The 18881-nt window shown below is 41.6% G+C and overlaps 1 protein-coding gene across 1 annotated transcript in view; it reads right to left on the minus strand.

Annotated features, from left to right (window-relative positions):
- Positions 1-3355: 3355 nt before the first annotated feature.
- The window catches only part of ATP8B3 (ATPase phospholipid transporting 8B3), a 301811-nt gene continuing 286285 nt past the window's right edge, over positions 3356-18881 (minus strand). Inside the window, exon 27 of the mRNA XM_075201547.1 lies at positions 3356-3735. Coding sequence (XP_075057648.1) covers positions 3532-3735 — 204 coding nt within the window. The 3' untranslated portion in view covers positions 3356-3531. The remainder of the gene's footprint in view (positions 3736-18881) is intronic.

Consider the following 18881-nt stretch of genomic DNA (forward strand, 5'->3'; position numbering starts at 1 on the left):
GTCATTCGCTTGTAAATGCACAGAATTTTGTTGCAAAAACAGTTGTTCTTTTTGCTATCTCTGGGCTTCCTCAAAGGCAACAGTTTATGTGAAAATAAAAGACAGATGTTATGTATGCAGTAGAATTCAGTCCAGTCATGAACAGAAATAAATATTAGCACCACACTGAGATTGACACATATAAATGTTTTATTTCCTTTTGTCTTCTGCAAATTTGCAATTTACATTTATATACAGATCCTAAAATTAATTGACAAGAGAGTTGTCAATTATTTATGCTGCAGGGCACAATTTAAAAACATTTTTATAATGACATAACATATCAAAATTTTAAAGATTTGTAAGATCTGCAAATTGATATTTACTGCCTTCCTATTTGGATTCAGGAATCACCTGTTGCTGACCAAAGATACAATACCCTGTATATGATATATTGACACATTAAGGGTTCTTACACACAGGTACTTGCTCAGCGCCCATGTTCTGGAGATAACGTGCTTCAGCCACATCAAAATGCAGGTAAAACAAACCTCAAAATAGGGAACATTGCTTCCTTTGAATGTACACTGATCAGTACACACCAATTTTCAGTGTTCAATGTTGGATCAACACAGGAATATAGTGCATTTGTTGAACCGTCACTTGCTGTTGGCACTGAAAGGTGTGTATATGCTAGCTTATCTCCATAGAGAACAATGTTCTCCATTTTGATGCGGCTAAATGCTCCTCTGATCAATGGTACATGTGTACAGAGAAATTGCCTGTGTGTGTAAAAAAAACATTCATCTGCAGAAGACATAAAATTGCTAAATTAACTTCATTTAGCTGATTTTTTTTAAATTTAAAACACAGTCTAAAAAAAGGTTTCACGCCTTCTTGATATCAAGCAGAGAAAACATTGCAAAAGGCATAAAATAACAGGAAAACATTTTTTTTGTGACAGTCTTATTTAAAGGGTGTTCTATAGACAATACTGCAGTAAGCTTAGATTTTGTATGTTGCAATGTTGTTGTTGTTTAAACTTTTCTTAAAGGAAACAAAATGTCCTAAGTGTCTGGCACTTTACCCAAGACCATACTGTGTCAATGTCTAACGTGAGGTTTCATGGTCTTGCTGTACTGAGCTGTACTTTTCTTGGTGGACTGCGGCTCTACCATCATGCTCCAGGTTGACTCCCATTGTTGAGCATTTTTGAAAAACAAATGCATCTTACATGTGTTCATCTCTACTTGTTTTCAGGTGTGTTGTGTTTCTGCAATTTATGTTCAATAAATTATTTTTTAATCATTCAGCTAAAGTGGTATTTTGTATTTATTTGCTTGTATTGTATATTTCTTTATACATTCTCCAACGCAGTCATCAAATATATTATTTTGAACAGATATATCATTACAATCCCTCACTTATTATGTGAAACAAATTATTTTAACACTTACAAGTAAAAGTGCCCAAAAGTCCCAAAAACTTCACACCTATCAGCAAAGCAGGTGCAATGACTTTTGCTCCATGTGGAAAGGTTTTTTTGTATTTTCTGTTTATAGAAGACCTCTTGTTTGCACATATTAGAACATTACAGTATGTCACTTGGAACCTAATCAGGCTTTTTTCACACATTAGGTCTGAAATGTGCTGTGTGGATGTTTCAGTTTGACACTGCAGACCCATGTACAATGCAGCGGAAATAGAGCAGACATCTGGATTTTGATTCCTTTGCCAGCACACCACTTCAGTGGACGTGTATAGGAGCCACTTTTTAAAAATGATTGGGGTGCTTACCCCTTGTGTAGCTGAAAAATACCATGCTTAGACATGGTTAGTGACAGCACAATTATTGGGTGTGCTCAAGCACTCACAGAAGCTGGCACTTATTCTGACTTGTGTTAAAGTGAAATGGCCAGTAGAGATGCAAACAGTGTTCCCAGCAATCAATCAACCTGCTTTATTTTAATAGTAGTCATTGTACATTGCATGGCTAACATAATTCAGCTCTGGTATGTCAACCACCCTTAAATCACAGACAATGTGAATGTTGCTATATCCTTAGGGACGATTTCTTCTGCCACGAATAACGTGGCGTTAGCAGTTTTACCGTTAATATGGTAAAACTGCGCATAATTACCCTTAATACAGTAATTACAACGCTGGATTTTTACTTGCGGCTACCTGAGCCACGAGAAGAAGTCCAGGTTGACATTACCGTATTAACGGCAATACTGTTAACGCTGCGTTATTCGTGGCAGAATTGAATCGGCCCCTTATAATACTAGATAAACTTGAATTCTATGTTTATAAGTCCTTAGAAAAAATGCTCTATGTCTGCATAGAGCAATTCTACACATGAAAATAGAAAAATGTATTCAACTGAACTAAACTCCTAGTGAAAGATCTGTTTTCTACTCCTGTGTGGAAATGCTTGTTCGGAACTACTATAAACATGTGAATGGCTAATATTCTAAGAATTCTTAGGCTCATGAGCACAGCAAACATCATTTATGTTCAGAGTGAATGCAGAATGAACATGGATGCATGGATCAGTTCAGTGTTCCCGCTGAACACTCAAGAATATTGTAGGCACATTCCTCATAATGTTAAATGAACCCTATTTGCAGTGCCAGTTGCTTTGCGTTAATTAAAGTGGTGAACATCATTTGTGTGTACATGCCCTTATGTATACTAATCAAGGTAAATGTTTGTTATGCTCAAAAACAGGTAGTCCCATGCAAACTTTAGGCTACATAAGCCTTGTACACTGGGTAAAACAGGAGCATTTTACTAGAAGTGCCATCAGCTGCAGTGGATGCTGCTAGAACAATTTCACTATAGAGTTCATAGATCTTTATGGTAAATGTGATCTCCATACTAACTAAAAACAAGACATACCTAAAATCGTACATCCATTTCAGATGATTGTGAACACAGTTGACTTTACCTGAGGTAAAATTTTCCTATGTGTACACATGTAAACTAATGGATTGATTATTACCATTGATAAATGTATGCTGTCAAGTAGTAATAGTGAATTGACCTCAATGTGAATTGTAAACATTTTCAGTATATCAAACCTCATGTACATACATAAATTTATTTTGACATTTATTACTATACTGTAACATACAAAAATAATACATTGATTAAAAATGGATTTGTGGAAATTGTATTGCAGTATCTATTATATACAGCTATGTAAAATGGTATATAAGCAATGGATATATTACAACTTCTCATAAAGTTTTCTTTACTATCAGCAAAATGTGAAAATTATAATGAAAATGAAAAACAGATTAGTAATCCAAATCAAAATAAGATAATAAAAGTATATGTAAAATAAAATAACAAAATCAAATGGTAAGTAAAATAATATGTAAAATCATTATTATGCAAAATTATTTGTTTTTGCTTTAATGACCTTTAAAATATAATAACTATTAGATGCAAACATCCGATTATTCTAAAAACAAACCAAAAATGTTTTGAGGAATGATTTCTGAAAATAGTTGTTGGTCAGATAATTGTACATTGCTTACTGTTTACTTAAGATACATCTGCTTGGACCTGTGTACCAGAATCCTTTGCTATAGACCTGCGCAGACTTGTACCTTTTGTAATAAGGTCAGCATAACCTTCTTTATGGGAGAAAGCATAGCTGGATCTGCGGTTTAATGTTCCTCGCTTGAAAGGTGTTGTCATTGCAACTGTATTCACCTCAGTTTGCCTTTTTGCTCCATAAGAATTTCTCTGAAGATAAATAGACATGCAAACACAATTACAGTCAGTTTGTCAATTACAGGAAGATGGAGGGTAATTTGTTATGTAAAATTTTGCCTATTAGCCCTAAAGAAAATATTTGAACATACTTACACATAAAAGGAATGTGTCCAAATCTGCAAAAATCAATCTCACTTTTCTCAGTTAAAATTAAAAAGAGCAAAGTCACACTTTTTACCACTTTTTTTTTACCTGCCCAAGTTGCCTACAGGCCTAGTTCTACCATGAGATGAGATGAGATGAGATGAGAAACAATGGAAGCCTTGTAAAGGCTCGGCTAACTGGCAATTGTAACTGGCGTCCACAGAATGCATACACACATCGTTCAATAGAAAACTCTGTAAAAGAGCGCCAATAGCCATATATCTTCACCACCTATTTTCTCCATTGATGTCACCACTAGGGTTCGCTGTACCAAGGAGAGAGCCCTGGGTTTATTAAGATAGCTCTTCACGAAAATCTCCAGTGATAGTGCATGATTTACCATGAAATCTAATGTTAATGGATGTTTAAACACATGGGTGCATATTTTTTACTTAACAGGCTTTTGCCACATCAATTATCTTCTGTCATCGCAACGATCACTGATGATTTTTTGGCCTCATTTAATAAAAAAATCATCCCTCATATCGGAAGTGCTGACCCGGCGGTGATTTCACTTTACTTTAAAACTCCAGTTGCTGTTCTCTTCTCTCCGGCCACTATGGCAAATCTTCAGATGGCGTTAACTATTGCAGACAAGTTCTGAAAATATCTGATTTTTAGAACTTGGTAAATCATGCAAAATAGCAGTACTCATAGAAACCTGTTCTTGTAGCCTTAAGACTGACCATGATAACGCTGTGACGCCTTTAGGTCACGTACACAGCGCTGTCAGTGTAGTGAGGGGAGATGGCAGGGTGGCACTGTCAGTGAAGACAGAGGAGTTGGCAGTAGACAGGAGGGAGCCAGCCGAAGTAGAAACTGAGAAAAGAGCCCAAAGGAAAATTTTCTAATTTAAGACTTTGAGATAACTTGGGGGTGGGGGAGGGAGATAACTGAGGGATAAGGAAGGGATTCAGGCACTGTAATCTAGTATATCATGGGGACAGTGGCAGATCCAGGGGGCAATTGGGGCAATATCCCCTCCTAGCAGCACAAGCATACCTTTTAAATTGGCAAGACGCTGATCAAAGGGGGTGGGGCCAGTCAGGACCAGGGCCAATCAGGACCAGCCAATCAGAATGAAGGGGGGATATGACTATACTAAATCAACCCACTCAACCTAAAATTAAAGTCTAGGTCCACCCCTGCATGGGGTGCAGGCATAATGTGGGTGACTGCTGACATGTTATAAAATAAAGTCTGCATCCTGTCCCTGGCAGAGCTGGATTAAGGCTCTGGGGGGCCCGGGGCACTTTAGGCAGAGAGGCCCCTATGATGTAACATGGTTATCATTTTAGACAAACACAGAGGCAATGCTGTGTGCACTGCTGTTAGGTGCACACAGCTCTGCCTTCACAAGCAGTACAAGGTGAAGCAGGACATACCTCCCAACTGTCCTTGTAGTCGGACCCAATCCTGACTACACTGAGACAGTCACCCAAATTCAGGACTGCCCGACCAGATTCAGAACAGTTGGCAGACTGTCCTGCTCTCTCCTACCTGTTCTTGTCACTTTCTCCACCTGTGGCTGCTGGTGTCTTTAGCTCAGTTGCTGCTTGTCTGGATACTGGAATGTTGGGCGCCCTATTTGGAAAAAAAAATGGGTACATGAAAATTAGAAAATTCCAACCAACCCCAGCATTATATCAATAGTATTCCCATTTAATATATAAACATATTTCCCTCCCTCGAAACAGCCCTATCAATAAATTAAATGGCATTTATGTTTAAAAAATATAACCATTTTGCACAATCATCCACGGCAATAAATAATTCATATTCACATTTAATAAACAGACCTAATTTTCCCTAAACAGCCCCACATTCATTTATGAGCTTCCAAACCACCCCAGCATCAAATTTAAAGGTCCAATCACCCCATCTTAAATTGATAGCCCACACTATTAAATTAAATTGTCCCACCATCACTTTACAAATAACATAGCACCCATTAAATAATTAGCATCCACCTGCAATCCAAGATTAAATTAAGAACCCCCCTTCCCTCCCACATTATATTAAAAAAAACCCTTCCCTCACACATTATATTAAGAACCCCCCTTCCCTCACACATTATATTAACATACTACCCCCTCACACACACATTATATTAACATACTACCCCCCTCACACATACATTATATTAACATACAACCCCCCTTAAACACACATTATATTAACATACTACCCCCCTCACACACACATTATATTAACATACTACCCCCTCACACTCACATTATATTAACATACAACCCCCATATACACACATTATATTAACATACTACCCCCCTCACACACACATTATATTAACATACTACCCCCTCACACACACATTAAATTAACATACTGCCCCCACTAACTTTGTTTTATCTGCACGCTGTATGGCCTTGTTTCTCTTCACAAATGGGACGGCACCTGTCACGTGGTGCACATCCCATGTGACACCAATAACAGGCCACACCTGGGGGATGGGGAGGACGTATCGTAAGAATCCGCAGCCAATGATAGAAGGTGGCTGGTCTTGAAGGAGGGGCCAGCCACCAAGTAATAGAGACTTGGGCCAATGCAGGGACCGACCAAAAATAGTCTTTTTTTCTGCCCGGCCCAGCGGGCATATGCCCCGCAGCTTCCCGTCCCAGCCTGCCTCAGAAAATATTATTGATACTGCACATTAAAAAAAACAAGAAACACTGATAAAATTACATCAGTTTTAACTTTTATATATATATATATACATATATATATATATATATATATATATATAAAGCCAACAAACAGATATAAAATTGCGCTCACAACCATAACGTAGTCACAATAATGCAGTATCAAAAACAGGAAAATTCCAGATGTGTAGATAACTCAAGTATGAGCGGCAGCCGCGATGACCTGTAGCCAGATGGTTAGTCCGGAAATGGAAACACTGCAACAGAAGACAAGCAGGGCGCCTCAATGTGTATTATCACTTGTATAGTATAAATGGATGTAATATATTGCGTACCATGAGGTATTAGTAGGTCGTCTAGTCAGAGAAGGAAAATACTCCTCATAGGTTGTTCCTCCCACTGGTTCAAATATCGGACAATGCAAAAAACAAAGCACAACATAGAGTAGTATTGTCAAGATGTGAGATCACAACACCTGTGAATATATACACCAACCATAGGGCTTCCTTAGCGTGAAAAAACACCTAAGCCCAGGATAAAAGCAACTGTAGTATATGGGACACCCGTGTGCTCCAACCATATAAAAATATAAACTGCGTACCAGATGGTCTCTCCAAATTGGCATGGGATTGATTCTTTAGAAGATCAAATCTGTACTCTCTCCCTCCCAGTCTAAATGCCAGCTTGTCACAAAGGAAGAGCTCTTTGTTATTCTACGGGGGTGTTACACAGTATAATCCTCTAACTATAAACACGGATATACTCCAATATCATGTTATAAAGTAAGTATTAAGGAGTATTTCTCCCTTCTCTGACTAGACGACCTACTAATACCTCATGGTACGCAATATATTACATCCATTTATACTATACAAGTGATAATACACATTGAGGCGCCCTGCCTGTCTTCTGTTGCAATATATATATATATCTCAAAATTATTGACATGTTATAAATGTTTCATTCTTTTTCATGTGCTCTTTATGTATGTGTATGTGTATATATATATATACATATATATATATATATATATATATATATATATATATATATGCACACACACATATATATATATATATATATATATGTATATATATATATATATATACATATTTTGTTAGTAATTTTGTTAGTAATTATTAAAGTAATTATGCCTCTTCTATTAAAGGTTTAATTAACATATAAATACACACATTATAATATATATATATATATATATATATACACATATACACATAAATACACACATACATACTCCAAGTGAAAGTGGGACTTACCTAGGAACCCACGTTCATCACAGCATCCCAGACAGTCTCTTTTGGTATAGTATGGGAGGAGCTGCTGCTGCTGCACATGCGCGGCAGCTCCATTTCGGCCATGTTAGAATAGCCAGATGTACAGCAGCACCGCGGCTGCTGGACATCAGGACAGCTGTCAAATTTTGCGGGGGGGCGGTGCGCCTGCGCCAGGGGGGCCCTACAGCCGCGCAAGCAGCAGAATTGGATCACCAACTGACAGGTGATCTGATCAACTGGCGGCAGGGGGACCTCAGAGAGAGGGGGGCCCGGGGCACGTGCCCCCTGTGCCCCCCCTTAATCCGGCCATGGTACACCAAAATGCAAGATGTTAATGAATTCTTTATTACACAGAGAAGCATGTTACTGTATAGAGCTCAATTTAATCATCAAGAAATACTTTTTTTAAAAAAAAACAAGTGTGCTAATAAAAAAACAGCAAACAGCAGGGGCATTTCCAAGTTATTACCGTGTAAATCAATTATTTAACATATAAAGTATCCTCTAATGTTAAATTGATAGCATTAAGGCACTGAAGGACTGTACTATATAATTATTAAATAATCAAACTCTGGATTGATTCCTGTAAATGCAGTCACTAACAATAAAAATGGAAATTAGCTACTACATGGTTCATTCAATAATGTTTTGTGTTTTTTTAATGTTACCAATTTTCCTTTAAAAACACTCTTCATTTTGATGCTATTCTTAAAAATATTTCTTAAGTTGAATTGGCCAAGCCAACTTGCTTATTCTGGTTCTCCATTGACGGTGTAAAATTGGTGTAATGTACTTTATTTTTGAGGAGGAAGGGGGTATTGGAGTGTTAGGGTACTGACTGTGGAGAGAATCATGGGTGGTGGTAGTCTTGGTAAAGTGGGTCTGGGATGGGGCAGCTCTGATTTTGGGTCACTGTCCAACTTAGTTAGGTCTTTGACCCACTGCAGGAACAGTTAGTAGGTATGTCCCACTTCATATTGTTTTCCTCATAAATTATGAGTTGCATGCAAATTTACCCTACAGTAGTTCATGCAGTATTCCCTTTATATTTCAATTTGGTGGGGAGGATTTGGAGAGTAGCCTCACACTGGCTAATATGATAGCCTCACCCACACACATAGTGCTACAAGGAAAGAAGAATCACTCAGTTGAGGTAACCGGGACAGCTATTCTTCTTTCCTTCCACACCCTCTAGTGGCTGCCATGCCTCTCTGGTGGCTGGTAATGCACCTTCAGCAGCGCTGCCACTTTGCAGCGGCACACACTATTTCTGGGGCACTGCATTCCCATAGTGGGCACTGCAAGCCCCAGTACAACACTCTAAAACTGCATCAAAGTTCAGCCACTAGTAGAACTGAACTTAGATATATGTCTGTGACTCCTCAAACCTTACCTGACTTTGTGGTTTCCGTCTAACGAAAGACCACAGAACTTAACTGCAGCCCATTTATCCGACATTATGCAATACATTGGGGACACTGAACTAGATCTTTCCAGTGCTCAATCTCTAATTGTCTTCTACAGACAAAACAACTATACGACTATGAAGATAACCTAAAGACTCAGTAACATACCCTTGACAATTACACATGTGATCATGTCAAATTACCACACTTTGTTAATATATTTTATACCACAACATCTAAATCTCTATTATAGTGACTCTGCCAACATCCCCTATCTAGGTGAAAAAATATTAGAAAAGGACAAAAGTTCATCCACATACTTAAACGGGAGTGATTGTTGCAAGAGGAAATGTCAGGAGAGAAATGGCACTACATTTTGGAGAACAGAGCTAAATCATTGATATGTGTAACATATAATTTTAATATCTTTTACTTATGAGGCATCACAAAGGGTATGCAGCACTGTACATAGAGCATGAGATAACAGTGCAGGGTATCAATACATGGCATACAGGGTAGTACCGAAACAAAGTGCAGTAAAAGCGAAGAACAATAAGTATTAACAAGCACCAACTTAGCAGAGAAAAGTGCACAGAGCAAAAAGGTAAAAGTGAATTCAAGTATACAGATAGAAAAGAAAGGTAGGAGGCAGGTGGGGAATGAATAAGGGGTTGCGCCTATGCCTAGTGTCTAGTAGAGTGGGTACCACCTACAGGATCAGTGCAGAGATGGAGAAATGGAGAAGAGTAGGCACTGCATAAGAGCAAAGGTGGGTGCAGGAGTCAAGTGATGAAATGGAGAGAAGAGTTGGAGGGTTAAAACCAAAGGTAAACAGGAGAAGGAGGACATGAAGAAAGAGGGCCCTGCTCAAGGGAGTTTAAAATCTAAAAGTGAGAGGGAGACTGACAGGACACACAGAGTGGCAAGATGGGGTAAGGGATGAGAACACTAAGGGGAAAGAAGCACAGGAGTTAGTAGGAAGGGGTGAGGTATAGAAAGGGTAATATAGAAAGATAGAGAAGAGGGTTGGAGGAGGGCAAGGTTAGGCGGAACAATGATAGGCTAACCTGAACATATGGGATTTGATGGAGCATTTAAGGTTTGTCAGGCTAGGTGAGAGCCTGATAAAATGGGGAGATCATTCCAGAGAAGGGGGGGCACCAGTGAAGCTAGAGAGGGTGTGCTTGAGGCGTTTGAAGAGGATTCTGAAGTGGAGGGGGAGTCAGTGTAGGGCTTGACAGAGAGGGAAGGCAGATGGGTACTGATGGGGGAGGTAGATAAGTCAGGCTGCAGCATTAAGTATGGACTGAAGAGGAGCCAGATGGGTAATGGGAGGCCAGTGAGGAGGAGGTTTCAGTAATGAAGGCAGGAGATAATCAAAAAGTGGATGACAGTTTTGGTCGCCTCGGAGGAGAGGAAGTTTCTGATCCAGGCTATATTGTGGAGATGGAAGCGGCAGGATTTGGCAGTGGATTGAATGTGAGGGGTGAAGGAGAGGAAGGAGTCATGGGTGACCCCCAGGCATCAAACTTGAGGTAACGAGGAGATGATGGTAGAACCAATAGTGATGGAGTGGGTGGGAAAAGAGGAGTCTCTAGAGGGTGGAATTTGTTTAGTTGATTAGATTTGGCCATATTGAGGTTGAGGAAATGTTGAAACATCCTGGAGGAAATGGCAGAGAATCAGCAGGACACCTTATTGAGGATGGAAGGGGAAAGAACAGGAGAAGAAATGTAGATTTCGGCATCATCAGCATAGAGGTGGTACTGGAAGCCGAAGGAGCTGCTAAGATCAACCAGTGAAGAGATGTACAAAGAAAAGACAGACCCTGAGGGACTCCTAAGGGAAGTGGGTAAGAGGTGGAGGAGGAGCCAGATGTAGAGACAGAAAAGGGGCGGTTAGAGATATAAGAGGTGAACCATGAGAGGACACTATCGGAAAGGAAAAAGGAGTGAAGGGTATACAGCAAGAGAGGATGATCGACTGTATGAAAGGCTGCGGAAAGGTCCAAGAGGATGAGGAGGGTGTAGTGTCCTTTAGACTTGGCAAATAAGAGGTCATTAGTGACATTAGCTAGGGCAGTCTCGTTAGAGTGGAGGAGGTGAAAACCGGATTAGAGAGGATCAAGGAGGGAGTTGTCGGAGAGGGAGCTAGTGAGATGACTGTAGACTAGCTATTCAAGTAATTTAGAGGCAAAGGGGAGGAGAGAGATGGGGCGGTAAATGGACATGGATCACGATTCAGTTTCTTAAGAATGGTCGAGACCAGAGCATTTTTGAACGACAAAGCAAAAATACCACACGAGAGGGATAAATTGAAGTGGTGGGTCAGGTGGGAGCAGGCAATGGATGAGTGGGATCTGAGGAGGTGAAAAGGGATGGGATCAAGGGTGCAGATGGAGTGGGGAGAAGGCAAAAGTAAGGAACGGACTTCCTCACTGGAGGTAGGGTGTAAGGTGCACTTAAGAAGTTGGTTGGAATGCAACAGGGTAGGGTGAGGCGGGGGGGGGGGGGGGCGTATGAGAGATGTTAGAGGAAGGCATCGATTTTGGTGGTGAAGAAGGATACGAAGTCGAAGGCAGAGATTGAGGGTGGGAGGGGAGGAGGGGAAGTAATGAATTGAAAGTTGCAAAGAGGTGACAGGGTTTGGAAGACTGGGAAATAATGAGAGATTTAAAGTAGAATTTTTTAGCTAGAGAAAGGGCAGAGCAGTAGGAGCTGAGGATGAACTTAGAGTGGAAAAAATCCACAAGGGAACGAGACTTCCTCCAGTGGCGTTTCACAGTGCGTGAACAAAGTTTGAGGAAACGTGTGAAATTAAAATGCCAGGGTTGGGGGTTAGAACAGCTTAGGGAAACGGCAGTGGCAGGCAGAGTCAAGGGCAGAAGAGAGGGTGAGGTCGTATAGGCAGGTCGCCAGGTTGGGACAGATGAGATTGGCTAAGGGAGGAGGAAATGACCGCAGGGTCAAGAATGTTAAGATTATGCAGAGTGAGAATAGATACAAATTACTACTCAATTACTATCTTACTTCAAGAGGGGCTAAACATATTTATATGCTTCTTCATTAAGTTACAGATTCATATGTGGTGAATTTGTCCTGCCATAAAGACTTTTTGGATTGTTTTTATCTGGCTTATATCCCCACTGCTATACATTCATCTTGTCCCTGACTGCTGGGTAGCTCTGTTAGGGTTGGGTACGGCATATCGATGCCGACTACCTGTCGAAGTCAGCAAATTGGATAAAGTCATTTCAATTAATATCGAGCAAACTTGGTTGTCTTTGTCCGAAAATATGCGTGGAGCACGCTACGGCGTGGAAGGGCGTATCCAGCCGCAACACGTGGCAATAAACAGTTTCTACACTTTTACACACACTTGCACAAACATATACAGTTGTAAATAGTACACATTAATCGTAGTTGCAACACATAGTCATTTATGGTGAAATATAGTAGTATACATGTTCAATATTATGTTATATGCATATTAGTAAAACCTATGGTTCAGGTTAAAGGATGTGTCATGTCTGATATCATTTTAATCCCCTATTCATCAGCAGCTGTCCGGTTCATTTGGCGAAGAGATCGCACATTGCATACTCTAGTTATTGATGTTAGGGAATAAACCTTTAATATGATGCTGATTATGAAATGCTTATGGACTAGTTGAAACTGGAGTCTTGGCGGGAAGAACGGAGCACATCCCCTGGAGAGGTGACCCCTACCTTTGGATTCTTTAGTTTGAACTAGCCTATGATCTGCAACCCTCTGGATCTTCCTGAAGCCTGGACCAATAGAAGCAAGCCACACCATCTGCATTGTTTTACTGTATTTCTGTTTCCATATAAGCAGGAGCTTTTCATCTAGTGTTCAGTCATCTTGACCACAGACTTCAGACCTGAATGACTGTTCACTGGATCCAGAGCGCCTGCGATAAGTAACAGCTCTACTTTACATTATTTCGCTTGAATTATACTGCTACTTTTTGAGAATAAATATTTGTGCGTTGGAAACACAAATCGAGATTCGACAATCGTTATTGGATAGCGACAAAACATGCATAACAATTTGGGCGCTCGCGCGGAGGTTACGCTACTGGTCGATACGCAAGACCAACGGATTTCGGTTACGCAACAAAGGGTGTAGACGCGTCATATACGGGTAAGAACGCAATGTGTTCAAAACCTGATTTTTACTCTGTGTTGTGAAACCGAATGTCCGTTTTGCATAATCTGAAGGTGCACTAACTTGATTCTAGGGACAAAAGAGAAAACTGTTTCTTTTTATTGTCATATTGCGTTTTAATATATTGTATTGCTTAGCGTATGTGTACTTCCTGCCTAGCGTAAGTGAACTTCCGGTAGATTTGCCACGTGTTTAAACAATCGTTTTAATAGTTGTTATATACGCATAATATAATCACTTGTGAAAGCCTCTGAAACGTTATTACTATTGTTGGGAACTTTGATTTTCTGCGCAGAAAAGGTGTATATTGTGTGATTTTGTGACGTAGATACACTGTTTTATTGTTGATTGTGCTCAGTTGCTGTCTGACAAGGCAGGTTGCCCAACTGAAGGACGGTATACGGGGCAGATATACTGAGGGCGAAAACAAAGGGGGTTCAGCAAGATTTCTTATGTATAAGAAATATGGTGTATACGCAACTGCGTATTGCGACACGTGGGTCAAGATGACAAAGGATTGTGTTAGGCCTTTCCCAGCAATAGGAAGTTTTAATTCAGAGGTACAAAATAATGTTAAAGATAAAATGTGGTTGATTAAGTCAACAAAAGTGAGAAATAAACATAATGATTGTTTGAAATTGTGGCAAATGGAAGGCAACACGTGGCAGGGAAGTGAGTGCACAGCGGAAGTAGGCATGGCAAAAAGCGCGCGCACAGCGGAAGTAGCCGTTGAGAAGCGTGGAGAACTCAGCGCAAGCTCGCCCCCGCCACCCTATGTGGCGGGAGGAGTAAGTACAGCCGTTATTGAAAATGAAAAAAGGAATTTGTTAAGTTATATCCTGTTTTAAGTCAGTTTAAAACAAGTGTTTCTGAAGAAGAGGATGAACCCACTGTAATTTCAGCCATTGCCCATGCTGTTAATATACTAGAGGTTCAGCGTAAGTATGGAAAGGGTGCAATGGCTGAGATAGGTGAGAGTAGTGTGACTAGGAGGGATAACATCCAAAGTACTGAAGAAGTTACTCCTGTAGTTAATCCCGAAGATAGTGAACCGGTGGGTACGTATCATGTCCGCACAATATCAGTTCCCAATGGGAAGGCGGATAAGGATGGTGTAGTTCCTTTAGGAATTGTTACAATGCATTGTCCCTGGACTAGATCAGAATTACGTTCCATTATGACTGAATTCCCAGATCCTAGAAAGGAGTTGGCTAAGTGTCAGAAGTTTGTTAAAGACTTAGGAAATGCACACGAACCAACCAATAAGGATTGGCGTGTAGTGTTGAGGGCATGTCTTCCTCCTTGTACTAACATACAAAAATTTATTAAAGATTGTTTGTTGGAGGGAGACGACACCTTGACATATGAGGTGAATCAAGAGAATATAGAACAAATTGTCACACATTTAGCCATCTATTTTCCAGTAGTAGTAAATTGAAATAACATTTTCACCATTAAACAGAAAGATAGTGAAACAGCATCAGATTACTTCACTAGAGCTATAGCAGCGATAACACAGTTCACTGGGAAACATAGATGAGGATCCACATCACAGGGAGGTAGCTGTAGGAGTACTAATGGATGGTCTTAGGGAAAATTTAAAAACCAGAGTGCAAACCTCATTACCTAATTGGAGAGGCATCACAGTAGATTCTCTTAGGGAGTCTGCTGTGGAGCATGACAAAAATATTTTTAGAAAAAAGGAAGAAAGGAGTGATAGGTTAATGACGGTAAGTATACAGGCTCTAGAGGGAATGCATACATGACCACCGGCATACGACCCAGTTAACAAGAAACATAAAAGGTATTCACATAGACTAGAAGACTCACACCTGCCTGCGCAAGTTATAGCAGCAAATGCTGCACGTGAAAGCGATAGTCAGCGCTAGCGGTCAGGTCATACCTGCAGGGCCGGATTAACCCGAGGTCTAACTGGGCTATAGCCCAGGGGCCTCGGGCATCCAGGGGGCCCTTCAAACTCCTCAGCAGCATTATTGATCGGTCGGCGGCGGGGGCGCCCCCGGCCCGATCGATGCTGCTGAGTACTGTCAGTGCAGTCCTCCGTCCCGGCGCGCTGTAGTCTGCTTACTGAGGATATCTCGCGAGAGTTCATGAACTCTCGCGAGATCTCCTCAGTAAGGAGCTTACAGCTCGCCGGGACGGAGGACTGCCCTGACAGGTAAGTGCTTGGGGGGGTCCTCGCGGGGGGTGGGGGGCGGCGGACGGCTCACATTGGGGGCCTCGCGGGGAATGGAGGGCCCCTTAGCCCAGGGGCCTCCATTCCCTTAATCCGGCCCTGCATACCTGTAGTGTACAGCCAGTGAGGTTAACTGAGAGTCTGAGAGAAGAAATAAAACAATGATAGTTGACATAGCTGGTAGGAAACAAACTTTTCTTGTAGATACAGGGGCGGCCAGATCTGTGATAACCTCTCCTTTCAATCTACAGGTGACCAGTAAAACTATTCCAGCTATGGAGGTAGCGGGAAAAGTGTTACATTATCCTTTAACTAAACCCACAGAAGTTACTATCGGGCCTCTGCATACCAAGCATTCGTTTCTCTTAGCTGCAGCAGCTCCTACTAACTTGCTGGGAAGAGACTTGTTATGTAAAATGGGATGTGTCATATACTGTACCCCAGATGGTGTATTCCTAGATATACCAGAAAAGGTTGCGCATGAGGTACAGGATATATTGGACACCCCTCAAAGGTTAATGGTGCACTCTACCGTTATAGAACAAAGTCCATCTCAAGTAAAAGAGATGTTTCTGGAAATACTGGGGTCCCTATGGACCAGAGATGGACAGGATACTGGATTGATGGCAAATGTAGCTCCTGTGATGGTAAATCTAAAAAGTGGTAGGATAGCTCCAAAAATCCCACAGTATCCATTAAAACCAGAGGTGGAACTAGGGGTATATCCTGTTATTGAAAGACTGTTGCAACAAGGGATTTTAATTCGTACATCCAGCACAGCAAATAGTCCCATTTTGCCTGTGAAGAAGAGTGGGGGGAGGGGCTATAGATTAGTCCAGGACTTAAGGGGAATTAATAAAGTTGTTGAGAGCCAATTCCCCGTAGTGTCCAATCCAGCTGTCATCCTCATGCAGATTCCACTGTCTGCTAGTCATTTTACTGTCATTGATCTATGTTCTGCTTTCTTCTCAGTCCCTCTTCACCCTGACTGCCAATACCTATTTGCATTCTCCTACAGGGGGGTGCAATACACATGGACCAGACTGCCTCAGGGGTTCATTGACAGCCCCAGTATTTTCTCCCAAGCCTTACATGACTGTTTACAATCCTTCCAACCTAGCAATGGGTCGGTTCTAATTCAATATGTGGACGATTTATTGTTGTGTTCTGTGATTCTTTTATGTCATGTTTACATGATACTAAATTGTTGTTGCTCCATCTCTCAAAAACAGGGCACAAGGTGGTAAAGGACAAGTTACAGCCATGTCAGACTAAGGTCAAATAGGACACTGTCTCACCCAGGGGCTAAGACACTTGACAACGGACAGAATTTAAGCTCTACAACACATGACTCTGCCACAGAGCCAGAAGCAAATTCGTACCTTCTTGGGGATGTGTGGATACTGTAGATCCTGGATCCCAGGTTTTTCTATTCTGGCATTACCACTGCAGGAGCTAGTCTCTTCCTCAAAACCAGAACGTGTCGTACACACAGAGGAGTCAGAGAAAGCTTTTTTTAATCTCAAAGATAGTCTGACTAGAGCACCTGCATTGGGAATACCTAATTATGAAAAGCCTTTTGAGCTATACTGTACAGAAGCTGATGGTTGTGCAGCAGGTGTCCTCACACAGAAACATGGTGACGCTAGCAGACCGGTAAGATCACTCCCAACATGTCTCAGAAGTGTAGCAGCAACAGCTCTTCTGGTAAGTAAGAGTGAGGACGTAGTATTAGGACATGATTCAACTGTCTATACACCCCATGCTGTATCAGCTCTGTTAAATTCAGCTCAAACCAGACATGTCTCTTCAGCTAGATTCACAAAATGGGAACTAGCTCTGATGGCACCCTCAAACATCACCATCAAACAATGTAGCACCTTAAATCCAGCTACATACCTTCCATATGTGTCTCGAGAGATACAAAGGGTGGGAGGGGAGGAGACCCTGGGTGGTGATGAGTTTGGCAAGAGTACTGATACGCATGATTGTATGGAATACCTGAACCAGAACTTTACTGTAAGGCCCGACATACATGACACACCCTTAGAAAATGTAGATTTTACATTTTATGCAGCCAGGATACCAATGGGAGTTGTTATAGACAGACAGAGACGGGAGAGCTATGTACTGGTTATGCTGTTGTAGATGATCAGGATGTTGTAGAATCTAGACACCTCAGGTGGATGAATGAGTAACATTAAGGAGAGCGTGTGAGTTGGCAAAGGGTAAATCAGCTAATATATATACTGACTCTAGGTACGCCTTCGGGGTAGTGCACGATTTTGGGGCCCTTTGGCATCTTAGAAGCTTTACGACAGCAGCAGGCACGCCAGTGGCACACTCACAACACATAAATGGACTTTTGACAGCGATACAGTTACCAGTGGTGGGCTGGGCCGGGGGGCAGGTGGGCATTGGCCACTCAGACTCATTCACTCCCGGCCGGCCGCCCCCTGGATTCACTTTCACAGGATTTTTAATGGCGGTTGCATCTCATGACACGAGATGTGGCCATGTCAGCGCACAGGTGGCCGCATCACATGACACGTGATACGGCCGCATCATCAATGGCGCGGCCGCATTCCGTGTCATGTGATGCGGCCGCCTGTGACCCCCAGGGCTGTCATCTGCCAGCCCGCGCCTGACAGTTACCCAGGACAGTAGCCATCATAAAATGTAAAGCCCATACTTCTGAAGAAGACCCGGTGTCATTGGGCAACAACAGGGTGGACGAGGCTGCTAAATGGGCAGCAGGGCAACCTATGACTGTGTCAACCTAGACTATGATGGTTTTTCAGACATTAGACTTGCAGAAATTAATTGAAATGCAAGATGTGTGTTCCCTGCAGGAAAAAGCAGTCTGGAAGGGGAAGGGATGTGGTCAAGAGTCCTCAGGGCTCTGGAGAGATGGACAAGGTAAGCCTGTAGCTCCCAGAACATACTATCCAAGCCTGGCTGAAGCAGCACACAGTCTGACTCACCTGGGTAAAGAAGGTATGTGCAAACTGGTGAGAGCATACTGGTGTGCTCCTGGATTTTCCTCTCAGGCTGGTAAGAAGGCAATATCATGTCTTACTTGTTTGAGGAAAAATGTCGGGAAAACTATTCCAATTGAGTCACCCCCACGTCCCTCCTACAGACGGGCCTTTTCAGGTAGTACAAATTGACTATATCCAATTACCACCTTGCAGGAATCTAAAGTATGTGTTAGTGTGTATTGA

Source organism: Mixophyes fleayi, chromosome 1 (genome assembly GCF_038048845.1).
Source record: "Mixophyes fleayi isolate aMixFle1 chromosome 1, aMixFle1.hap1, whole genome shotgun sequence".
Lineage (NCBI taxonomy): Eukaryota > Metazoa > Chordata > Amphibia > Anura > Limnodynastidae > Mixophyes > Mixophyes fleayi.